This window comes from Rhea americana, unplaced genomic scaffold (assembly GCF_003343005.1).
Source record: "Rhea americana isolate MKP2758 unplaced genomic scaffold, rheAme1 scaffold_74, whole genome shotgun sequence".
Taxonomy (NCBI): domain Eukaryota; kingdom Metazoa; phylum Chordata; class Aves; order Rheiformes; family Rheidae; genus Rhea; species Rhea americana.
The window spans coordinates 1,352,935-1,366,149 of NW_028186912.1; the positions used below are offsets into that span (position 1 = coordinate 1,352,935).

At 38.3% G+C, this 13,215-nt stretch overlaps 1 protein-coding gene across 1 annotated transcript in view; it reads right to left on the reverse strand.

The window, feature by feature from the left end:
• SV2C (synaptic vesicle glycoprotein 2C) overlaps nt 1–13,215 on the reverse strand; it is a 78,371-nt gene that overhangs the window by 41,511 nt on the left and 23,645 nt on the right. Inside the window, exon 3 of the mRNA XM_085322111.1 lies at nt 5,861–6,012. Coding sequence (XP_085178237.1) covers nt 5,861–6,012 — 152 coding nt within the window. The remainder of the gene's footprint in view (nt 1–5,860; nt 6,013–13,215) is intronic.

Genomic DNA, 13,215 nt, shown 5'->3' on the forward strand with positions numbered 1-13,215 from the left:
GAAAGGAAAGGAAAGGAAAGGAAAGGAAAGGAAAAAGAAAAGAAAAGACGCAGTGTAACTACAATGATACCAAGTCAGACATAGGAGCTCTTTATGGACTCCTGTGCCTGTGAAGAGACTTACTAGTATCAGCAGAATTATGAATGGGCAATGGGTCTCCAATAGTAGAGTAGTTACTATTTTAAATACAATATTTTGCAGATCTGAGGTCTGAGTCCATAATTTGGACACTTCAACACTTCTATCTCCTCATTTTAAAATCTTTCAGTARTGTAAAAATGCCTTTAAAAATATATACATATTTTAAAATATTCCCCAAAATGGCTCTCTTCAGTTTGACAAAATTCTAATGACTGAAGAACAATTATCCTTTGTATCTTGTCCTCTTTAAGTCACTGGACAAATTATCAGTTGTTTGCAGATGGAATGGAAAAATCTGCTTAAATAGCAAATGTATTAATACTTTCCTACTTACACCTAGAGCCATTCAAGCTAGACAAAAAAATCTTATATTCTGAAATGAAATGCTTCTTCTATCTGTTATTCCAGTTCTATCTTGACCAAATCTATGTTCCTTGAATGGTGCTAAATACCTCTCTTCTGAACTCAAGTGCCTGGTCCTCAGTTAAGAAGGAAAAAGACTCTACTGACAAAATATGAATAGTTCAGATGAAGATCTCTTATGTAATGTGATTACACCAGCCTGAATAACATGTTTAGATGAAAGACTTAAATCTGCCTTTTGTATTGATAGTGTTAGAAAGTAGTACATTTTGTGTTTCCTTGATTCTATACTGTTAAGAGGCTAATTTTTGTAGTCTTTTGTTGAATAATCTAGTCTAATTTAATTAGAATTTGACTGATAATGCAGTGTAGTCATGTCTCTGCCTCAGATCATATCACAGAGATTTTTCCGTGAAATCTGYTTAATCTGGTTCTCTCCTCTCTCCTGGTAAGTAACAGAAGTGGTGAGGTTAGTGTGTGGGCAAAGGGATCCTCACTTCTTGCTAGACAATTCAGAACTTCAGAAAGATTGATGGTAAAGCTGATTCCTGAGGCTAAGGCCTTAGGAAAGTCATTAACACTGTGTTGGCAGTGAGTGAGGGACACTGGAAATCACTGGCTTGAGGTTTACAGAACTGTCTGTTCTGCAAAATGACCCCCCCCACACACAGACTCCTTCCATCCTGTTATTTTAGGATTTTATGATCCATTTTACCAGGTACTCTACTACTATTGGTTTAGATTTACAAATTAATCTGGTGAGGGTCAAACACCCTCTCTCAAAAGACTTTTATGTGCACAGATTTGGTTGCAAATATAATTCCCAGGTAACTGCTTGCAGAAAATCTTGATGAGTTGCAAAGGACAACCAAGAAACTAGTACAATTAATGCTGAGGAAGGCAGCTTTCCATAAATTAGAAGCAAATTTAAAAATGTAAAAATGTATGAACATTTGGTTTGTTTTACTGATCTTTTAAGAAGCAAAACCAAATGACCTTATTTAGAAAGTGATATAAAAAGAGAAGAAGATAATGTTCCTCTTATCCTTTCCTGTATATTAATAAAAGCCTTCTGCTCACAAAGTTTTACATTCTTAAAATAGGATCCAGTTAATGTATGGATATACTCCATGTGCGCTAGGATCTGGAGCAATGAAGATATAAAATCAGATGTTATGTTTGCAGAAGAATCATCATTATTTTCTTCTTATTGGTTAAAATATAATGACAGAACTCTTATCCTTCCTTCCCTGTCTCTCATTTGTCTCTTCATTTCTTTCTTCATTTGTCTATTATATAATAAACTACATATTAAACAATTACACGCCGAACAGCAAGTGGCTAGTATTTACTTTTTGTTATTTTGTTTTAACATTGCACTGGCAAAAAACACAAATCGCTGAAGAAATGAACACCGCCACATTTAAGAAACATGTCAATAACTGTACAGTTTCTTTTAGATAATTTGAGCAACTCATAAAACCGTGCACAGAGAGCTACTAATATTAATGAATCTTAGGCGTTTCACTTTCTCCTGTACTCCTAATCCAAAATCCTACATATTAATTTTTGTGTTGTGCGTTTGCAGGTCTTAGATTGTGATCTTATTTCAGGTATTCTGCTAACTGGAGAAGTGTGATGTTTGGATCTCTGATTTGAGGATACATAGTCTTCTAACAGATTTAGAATAGGAAAAAGAAGTACCTACAGTTGGAAGAGATTGTATATATAAATATAAATATATATATTTACAGGTACATACATCCCAAAAAAAATTCTGCAGTTTAGTAAGCCAGAAAAGATTTGTATGTAACATACATGACATAGAACTTCATATTAACAGTTTAAATAAGCTGAAATCTTTAGCCAGCCTTCCTTGATTTTTAATTGGGTAATACGGCACAATGAAAATGTAGACATTTTTTAATAACACAGTGTATGGCAGGCAATACACTTTTTGTGCAGAACTACTCATTTCTAACTTTCTTTTATTTTTTAATTAATGGGTAAAACAGCTAGAACAACCTGGATGATTCTTTTTCATTCCCAATCTCAATTTGTGATATAAACCTGGTGTAATGAAATAGTAATATATTACTCTCTGGATTTAAAACTGGAATGTAATTTATCAGTCTTAAGATCCTTCACTGTTTGAAAAATGAACCTTTTACAGAATATTGTGATATACATTTGACGCATCTGACAGTCTTTGAAGAAGTCTACCTGGAAACATTATGCTAAATTTAAAATTTAAAATAGTAATTATCTTTCCTATCCAGCCTGACCTAAGTAGTGCATGGAACAAATTCTTGATAGCAGCCCAACCTGTGACTTTTTTAACTGGCAGCAATTAGAAACATTTCTCTGTAGATGTTTATTCTAATAGCTTCTCCATGACCTGAACTCCTCTTTCAGAGACCCTGGACAAACCTACATTCATTTTCAATTTTTAAGCAGAAGGCAACAGCTATAGACTTAAAGAAGTCCTGAAACAGCAATGCTTGTCTTACAGTCAAAATTGTCAGGCACTTGCAAAAGTGATCTTTCAGTGTACAGTCACTGCAGCACCACATCACATGGATTTCTCCCTAAACAACAGCCTGGTGCCAAGGCAACTGTGACTCTTTTTTATTTTATGTTTTAGAATTTTATCCAGTTTTCAGGCATTCCTATGCTGCTTGAATAGAAACTGTTACACACAGAAGATGTAATCTTTGTTCTCTCACAAAAAGATAGAGCTAAATCTTCAACTGGTAAGCCAGAGTAGCCTCACTGGCTGCCTTGGAGCTAGATAATGTACACCAGCTGTGCATCTAAGACTTCTTAAAGTGTCTTATATAAGAGCCAGTGCAAATGAAAAGAATATATTTGTAAAAGAAGGAGAAAAAGTCTACAAAATGATTTTACTCTGTTGTTCTGGCATTTTTCTATTCATTCAAGAATAATTCCACTATGCTTAGTGGGGGTTTATTGCTTTTCAATGGATGCAAGTTTATTCCAGCTTCCTTTGCATTATTTCTGACTTTAGTAAGGAAAAATCAACTCACTCTTTGTACACCTCATATGAGAAACAAACAGCTCAGAGACTTCTATGCACTACATAAATGAGCCTTAGCAGTGGGTGGACTGCTGTGTTCATAATTATGTTTGGCTTCCTGGTTATTGGAGACGTGACTGATGAGAAGGACTGAAAGTAATTTGGAGAGAAATCTGTACCTTTGCTTAATTCTGGTAAAATATTTCCATGGAAATCATGTAGAAATTGTAAAAGCAAAAATGCCATTACAGGAGTCTCCTTATGAGCACATACGATACGCAGGGTGCAGAGATCTAGTATTACCCTAAGGCGGAATGTTTCCGTGAGACTAGAGCAGTGCGTGAGCGTACTCTCCTGCGTGCTGACGCAGGATTTGCCCCGTTGGCAAGGCTTGTGAGGACAGCAGAGGGGCATGAAAACGAGCCTGTTCACCCCAGTCCAGAGCTGGCATCACTAGGTGCTGCTGTGCTGCAGAACATGGACTGCTGACGTGCACTGACTTCAGAGTGGTTATTCTACATTTACACTAGGATGCAACACACAGGCTTTAAACTTGCAATATCATGCAGAAGTCTAATTTAAAGTGAAGGCAATTTTAAGACCACATCAAAAACCATAAATATATTTTGTTTAATTTTGCCAAAATGATGTGCAAATCTATTTCTTTCCTTGTGAAGAAGCATTGTTTCTGCTGTTAATACCTCTCCTTTTAGCCCACATTTTGGCTATTATAACTTTTATTAATATACTGCAAGGAGAGTGATTTATATGGCTAAAGCTGAAGAATACTGTCTTTTAAAATTTGATTTTACAATTTTCTGTCTTAAGTGATTTCATAGTTATCTTTGCAGGAGAGAAAAACTAGTTCAAGATGGCTTTTAGTCACTGAGAGTCTTCCATTGCCAAAGAAAGAAGAAAATTATTCCCTCTAGTGCCCCTGCTTTGGTATAATGTTGTGTATTATTATTCATTGAGATATACTGCTATGTGAYGTTTTAAAAGCACCTCAGTTAAGGTTACTGAGTTATTTATAAAATTTACAATGAAACTAGACAACCCTTTAAAATCAATCTGTCATAATGTTTGCATTTTTCACAGAAAGAAAAATAAAATATTAATATATAGGAAAGCAAAACAATCCTTGGCATTCAGAGCAATTTACTAATTGGAAAAAAAAAGAATACACATTGTGTCTTGCCAATAAAGATTCCTGTCCTTGATTCCAGCAATTCAAAAACAAAATGCAAGGTTAAGGAGATAGGCTGAGTATACAGGACACTAAAATTAAGTGTAATGCAATAATCTAGATATTTGATCAGTTTGCATGATTATAATGTATGTCTGGGCATTACTGCTTTCCTATCCTGCTAAATGTTCTAATCACTTTGGGCAAACCTTATGAATTTTCCATTTTCCTCTCTTTCGCAATACAACTGTTATGAATCTCATTGTCTGGTTTAAGAAAACTGCTTAGGATTCCAACTAATTCACAACATCGCTTTAATTGTTCTGAAGAGTGTCAGCGAGAAGCACTTACAGAGGCTGATTTGTAAGAACCACTGAGCAATTTCAGCTCCCCTAGAGACCTATGAGTGCTTAACTCTTCTAAAAGGCAAGCCCAAGAGACTAAGAATCAAATCTGTACCTTCACATAATGTTTAACTATGTCATGGCATAAGGAGTTCTTTCAGACAGTGAYGTGTATTGCATATTCATATAACTTCAGTCATTGCAGGTTTTCTGCTTTACTCACCCTCATGCATTCCTACAGTATTTAAATACTGTAATCCATATGATTTCTACATCACTAAAAGATCTAGTCAGAATAAAATATTCAGCACAGCTTTATATTSAGAACTAGTGCTGCAAACACTAACTAGAAAACACATGCTCCTCACTCTTCTTCTAACGTGAGTATAATTGATATTTTACCCCTTTCAAACAATTAAAARAAACTTTCCAATACAAGACAGCAGAAAGTAGCACAAATTTGACACCAGGCTTTTTAAAAGCTATTTTCTCTAATTCAAGTTTCAATATTAGCTATCTTCTCCAGTTTCAATAATAACATCAGTTATACTATATGAGTCCCAGTTTCAAGTAATTTAAGGAGTAGGTATTACCTATTTTTCATACATGTTAATATTTTGCTTTTCAGGCTGTGATCTACATTGYTTACATCCAAAAAGGAATGAATTATTCCTTAACAGCAGGGAGACAGGGAGATTTTGAGACGAACCAWAAAGTACTCTCTTTCAACTACACTTAAGAAGTTTTGTACTAGGATAGCTACAAATCTCAAGAAGATGTTTCTCTTACCATAATGAGGAATTATTGCCCAAGCCATTGCAGATGCATAGATACCGCCAATCATCCAAAACATACAGAGCCAACTCAAGTGTTCACCTCGTTTCTCCCGAGCAAGCACTTCCGAAAAATAGGAGAAGACTGTTGGAACAGCTCCACCAATCCTAAAAAGAGATATATGTCTTGGGTTAAGGGAGAGTAACAGCCAGTCAAAGTGTGAACAAGCTCATAGTTGTACTCATTTAAAACCCAATCTACAAGCAGCTTTTTTAGCAAGAGTGTCCATTTTTCTTTAACTCCCCCATGTATCTGAGAACTCTTGAGGAAGCTCGTACTAGTTCGGACACAGCTATCAGCAAAGATTTTCACGAAGACACTCTGCTCAGTGTAGCCAACGATTCAAAGGGATTGTCAGGGCAATCCGACAATCTGGAACAGAAACCGGTACAAAGCTTTGACTTTCACCATCACAAAAATCCTGTAATCWTGGCAGCGTGAAAATACATTCCTTTTAACGGAAAATATTAGCCTAAGGTAATCAAGAAGTGGGCTAAATGACAACTGTGTGACTAATACACTTTATTTCACACATATGTGGCAAGATATTTTCTATGAAGATGCACTACATGATTTGCTAAACCATGCTGGCTTTTTACTGTGGAAAAGCCTATGCATTCAAATATCATTCACAGTTTTTGCACAGTAAAACTAAAAACCGTCTAAAGCTCAGTTGGACAACTACACGTTCACCTTGCTTCTACAAAATTAGATAAAACTCAAACCAGGTATCATTTTCAGCAACAGATTCCAGATCATTTTTACTGTCCTTATCTCCTTGCTGTCAAACCTTCCATAACAGAGTAAGTCCATCCAAGACCTGTGGGTTTTACTCTTCTTGCTGAAGAGAAYACCTATGAGGTTTGAAGAGATATTCTTACATATTAGTTTACATACTCAAAAGAAGCAGTACTTTGTGTGGTCTAATTTATAGCAGAACTTTAAATGCATATTTATGCCATTATCACAGTGATTGCCAGACTGGGAGAAAAAGGGAAATAAGAACRTTTAAAACAGATCAAAACAAATATTATAAAGAAGGACATTGATACAGAAATAGTATTTCAATCTGAAAAAAATTCAGTGCCTCAGCAACACAGCTGACCGTAAAGCAAGCTCAGGAGCGGCAGCGAAACCCCGCAGCGGGCAGGCAGGTCTGCTTAGCCGGCGGCTGCTGTGTCCCTCCCGGCAGGCAGCTGGTGACACGGGGCTGCCACCCCCCTGGGCGCCGCAGCGGCAGCCGCCGCGGTGGAGGCTGCYGGCTCTGCACGTCCACGCCGCCACCGGCGCTCGGTGGGCGGCCAGCAGGTTTCTCAACGCGAGCTGCACCTGTTCTGCTCCGGCAGCGGGTGCAAAGGCTGAGAGGCCTCCTCCGCGCCCCGTGCCCGGCCGCGCGGGCAGCCGGCGGTGCCGCGAGGCGCTGCGGGCGCGCCGCGGCGAGCAGCGGGGCGGGGGGCCGCCAAGGGCTCGCTCTGCCGCCACGGGAAGCCCTGCGAGCCCCCAGACGCGCAGCGCGGCGGCTCCCCGCTTCCCCGCGCGCAGGCTCCCTGTCCTCCAGGCAGTATTCCCTGAAAACAGCACCCCTGGACCAAATTAAGTTCTTTTACTAATGTTGAAAACTCCCCAGCCGAATCAGAAACAGGCCGCCTTCTTTCCCGCACGAGCTGGAAAGAGCTGATGGGTGGAAACGCTATTTAATGCTGTTCCGGGGGGTCAGCTCCCTTCCTGTGCCCTAACGATCCTTCGGGCGAYGGAGGAAGCACTGTCTGTACTGGCCGGTTTAATAAAGAAACTTCTCCGACAAACAAACTTTTTAAAGCTGCCGGGGAAGTAGATAAATATGCAGAGCAATTTTGGAGCCAGCAGGTACAAAACCAAAATGTTTATATACAGTGTGCAAATAAAGGGGGAAAAAAATCAGCTTTGGAGAAAAAAAGCAGTGTGTCTCTCCCATCTGATGTGRTTAAATTGGTATTTCCATAGAGTACATCACCAGGCTAAAAAAGCTTAAAAGTCTGGAAATGATGTTCACATTGATTAGATAGTGAAAATAATCTGTCTACTCACTAAAGCTCTGTAACCTGAAAGAAAAATAAAGGATGTATTTTCGTTATACCTATACCGGCTATTTACAACTGCAGGTTTCAGTCCCACAGTAACTGTGTGGTAAAGTTGCTGCGTACTTATTTGTGCTTTTACTGTATGAATGGAAAATGTTGCTTCTCAGCTGGGAAAAGCCTTCCCTCTGGTCTCATATTAGCGATGGATGCTGCTGCTAGAAACTTTTAGGATACTGATACCAAAAAGCTACTCGTACGCCACTAAATGCAACGCTATTAAACCRACTTGAAAGCTATTATGAAAATCTTGGGGGGCTTTTGAACAGCAGCACCGGAGGAGCGAGGAGAGGAGGCCGAGAAGCAGCATCCCGCTGCAGAGGGCCTTCCTCGCTCACCCGCCRAGCAGCCCCAGGGCGGCAGCAGCCCTGCCGCTGCTCCCCCAAAGCTGCTCCTGGGCACGCAGCGACACAGGGCAAAGCAGAGCTGCAGCTGCCAGCGCACCCGGCGGCAACCAGCAAAATCCTTAAAAACTGCCCGCACCTGCAGAATGCTCTGGAGGAGCGCAGAAACCGAGGGCTGGTGCTTGCAGACGTCTAAGCGCGTGCGTGGTGTCGGCGCTGCTTAGCACTGCAGCGCTGATGTGGAATCGGGCACGCTGCCCATTGCCAGCACGGACGGGAGCTGCCTCCCGAGGGCTGCGGCGAAAGAAGGGCCGGGCAATCCGGGCTTCCTTCATCGCTGTCTTGTGATGCAGCTATTGTGCATCATGTATTGATTCACCTAATGGTCACACTACCAAAAAAAAMCAAAAAACAAAACTGTGTCACCCTACAGCTGCAAGGAATAATGCCCTTTTTAGAGTTCAAAAAAACCCTAGGCTAGATCCTACCTTTGCTTACAGTGATGTAGACCCCTGTTATTTCAGTGACTACAGTTGAGTCCTTCCATACTTGCATGGAAGAAAAGGAACACAATTTGATCCTCAAAATGTTTTAAAGCAGACTGTCTCTTTGGCATCCCACCAGCACTGCATGGAATGGATGGTGGAGTGCACAGGAGGGAATTCCTAATGAAATCAGAGACCATTTTGCCACTGACTTTAACATAGGAGGACATTTATCTCTTGTTTTACGGAAAATGCAAATGCTGTTTCCCATAGAGTATGGTATTAAATCTGCTCCTGGAAATTAATTACTTCACTGCAGTGTGCTGTTTGCCCTTATTCCATTTCTAAGTTATATGGCCAATCTTCATCTGTAGATAAAAAAATCTGATGCAAGAAACTACATTTTTCTCCTCATACRTTCTGCACACTCAAATGAAAAGCCTACGAAAATCACACTGATTTGAGAAGAAYTTTTCTTCTAAAAGAGGTGAAGGATTTTAGCCTTTATTTAACATAAATGTTTCAAACAAACTGAAATTTTTAAATATTTACATGTCATTTTTGACTCATCATAACCTAAGCAGTAGATATAATCTTGTTATCCACAGACTACTGACAGAGTTCACGGACTACATCCTAACAAGTCACAAAAAGTAACTAAGAGTTGTAAATCTGTTGTTAGTATGTGCAAATTAGCAATACAGTATTTTACACCTCCACTGGAAAATGTAGAGATTCTGAACGCTTAAAAAAAGATTTAAAAAATTGGTCTAAATCTCTGGCTTGATGATAATGAGTGACAACTGTCTCTCAACTAGCAGAGGTCCCTATAATTAGGAACAATCTAATGTCAGCAGGAGACGCAACTTTTCTGAGTTGGCTCAAGACTATAAAAAAAACCCTGCTACCTTGTAAGGACTCTGTGTCTCCGCACCTCCAAAAGCAGGGTGYATTCCTTCAGCCTTATCTTTTTTACTAACCATACAGGAACATATGCAAGAATGATACTTAATGAACAGCAGAAGCCTTTTCTAYTGGACATATTTCTCCACATGTGGAGAGAACTACATAACAGACATGAAAAATGTCAGTCATGATCTTTCTCAGTTATACTTTATCTCCTGTAACAAGCACCATCAGAAGTAGGCAGAACAAAAGCAGAATGCATAATTTTGGGGGGTATTTTCTTGAAAACATGTAAACTAATTAAACATCCCATTATCGTTCTTTTTGATATAAAGWGTCGGCCAATTTTGTAGCCTTATTTTTCAGTTTCGTTAGAAGATAAAATTTATGACTGAACAAGTTATTTTGAGACCATCCTGGTTATAAAGAACGTACATAAAGCTCTGTACATAGAAGGTTTCTACTTTGTAGTTCCAGCTTTCTTCCCCACTAACATTCTGCCCAGAAAAATCTCACTTTCATGTTTTTTCAAGTTTATGTTCTCAATGCATTTCTAGTTTTATTTTTAACTCTCTGCTATTTTCTTCTGKTTGCTTTTGCTCATATACAGAGGCAAACACACAGAGTCCTTCACTGTTCAGTACCTACCCCAGCAGCTGCATTTACTGCCTAGTGAAAGCCATTAGCTACATAGTTCAGCTTCCACTCTGCTTGCATATGACACGTATTTGGGGCGGTAGGTCATATTCGCTCAGCTTTGTTACTTCAGAAAAGGACTTATGTTGCTACTGGTATTTATTCACAAAGGGTGATTCCTTATTCAACCTTTTGGTGCAAATTTTTCTGATTTTAGATTCAAAAAGACCAACAGTGATTCAGGGAGAAAATGACATACAGAAATAAGTAACTGACCTAATCCCACTTTTCAGCAAAAGAAGGTTTAATTTCTGATCTCAGAGAAAACATGCAAACTGAAAGCCRTGCTTTTATAACATTATTTCTAAACACTTTCTGATATTGTTTGTTCTGCGAAATTACGGAGTGGGGTGAGGGAGCAGGACAAAAAGGAGATTTAAATAATGCACACCAGGAGAGTGGGATTTCAGGGAACCACTAATAAGCTAAGATACCTTTGCTTTTTCTTTCTCATCAATGATGATGATAAATGGCTGCTAATCTACCTTCAGAGCTGTGATTTGTCACTATCGACTTTGGCACCTGCACCCTGTGACAGCTGGGATGAAAACAACACTTAGGCAAAGCATTCAGGAACCTCTGGCTTCAGATAGCTTTTGTTTGTTTGCAGATTCACTAGCCAAAGGGACTTGAAATGCAAATGCATATAAGGAATGCTTACAGAGATAAATAGGAAAAAGTCCTCACAGTAGGCAGAATGGTGTTCTCCCCCTGAAGTATCTTGTCTTCTTGAACAAAATCCAGACTAAAAATACAGTAAAGACTGTGCCTCTGTGTGTGATACCATTTGCCAGTAATCACCTTGTTATTTCTGATTTGCTAAGAAATTAAGTGATCAGTAAAGTTGAAATTAAGTGGTTTTTGGATTTTTGCTAGCTGTTGATTTCCATAAAAACATGAGGAACTTGAGCAAGATCAAAATTACGATTTTAAGTAGTACATTGACACCAGTACTCTATGTTAGATCTCAGTAATGTGGAAGCAGTACTGCAAGAAGGTTTGCAGAGAGATTTTCAAAAGAAGGGCTAAGAAAAGTTGGCTGAAGGTGAGCCTCAAATCTAATTAAGTAATATCTAATGTATTTTCAAGTGGAAACACTCTGTATGATAGTACATCATCTTGCTCAAGAGAGTAAAAGTCTTGCTCAAGAGAGTGTTGAGCAAGACTCTTACTCTCTTGAGCAAGGCTCTTATTCATAAGGGACAGGGAAAGGRACTCTTAATGGCTGTTGGTTACATTAGCAGATACGTGTTCACCACATCTAAGCTGCATTTCTTAGTATTTCCATGGTTTGGAGAAGAAACTTGGCCAAATTGGCACTTCTGTCAAATTAAAGAGAGAAATCACTGTAGGCCAGGCATAATGTTTGGTCTGTAAATCAGGATCTATATATTCAACCTTTTTCACTTTGTTTGTGAAAGAGAATCAGTTTCATTTAACAGCAAAATGTGGGGTTGTTTGAAGAATTTCTGAACTGTAATTGATCTCAGGATATATATTTACTTTGGTCAGCTTTGTACTGCATAAAAACCTTGATTACTTTTAGAGGTGACACTGAGTTGGATAAACATGATACGTTTTTTCCAAACTGTATCATCTTTGCTTATTTCAAGGCAATCAGAATGAGATTAGCTGGGATAATACACTTTTAAATCTATTAAAAGTACACTTAAAGTGTACTGGAATAGTACACTTGTAAGCATGCTGTTCAAAACCGAGTTTCTGTTCTTAGAAAAATTGCATCCAAAGTTATCTGAAAGTACCAAAAATAGTAACTTAGATGAAATGAAATAAATGCAAGTTTTTGTAATAGAATTCATAATATTCTCTAGCCTGGATTAATACTTCACAGTGGCAGTGCTGAATAGACAGCTCCAGTATCTTTCCAGYTAGTGATATTATGAGTCATGAGCTGGTATTAGAGAAGCATTACTTTAACAATTTCAAAGACAGATCTAACAAACTGCTTTTTTGATGATAAACTTTGGCACATTCCCTCAATGGCCCGCAATAAAATATAGCTCAGAGTTTCTCGCCTAGCTGTTTTTACTTCATAGGAAGCCAAGTCTAAAGACTAGACTTTTATCTGCCTTTGGGATTCAATTTCCTTTAGAGGTGTGATTTGGGATTAATCAAAGCAGCAATCACAGTTATGATATTATTTTCCATAAAAGGAAATGATTCTGCAGACTACCCAACTTTTCTTTATTCTTCTCACTACCTTAATTCATCTTTCAGACTTTCATATCCCTCAGCAGATGCCCTTTACCCAGCAATACCTTAATATTATTTCTGTTGTTTTGTATTCCAAATCTTTCTTTTTGCAATGCAGAATTTTTACCAGTTTCAGTTTTTTTTTTTTTTTTTTTTTTTTTGATTGCAAAAAAATTATCAGAAGGGATTTTTTCTTCTCCTAAGCAATCTACTTTTATAAACACATTTTGACTGCAATAGTATCTGAGGAAAATCTCTTTTATAGTATTTAAAGTAAAACCTCCTATTAGATACCATTTCATGCTACTCCATTTGTCTTTATCTATCATTATCCATCTAGAGGATGGCAGACCAGTTTAACCTCTACACATCTACTGAATTTTCATATCTCATGTATACTTCTTAATAATTTATATGAAATTGTCCAGGTAATTCTCTGACCCTTCAGAGGGTCTCAGATTCTCCACTCTGAGTATCAGTACTATTTTGCCTTTAAAATAGCACTTAGTTTTTTGCTTAATATTATTCATATTTCATATCTGAGCTCT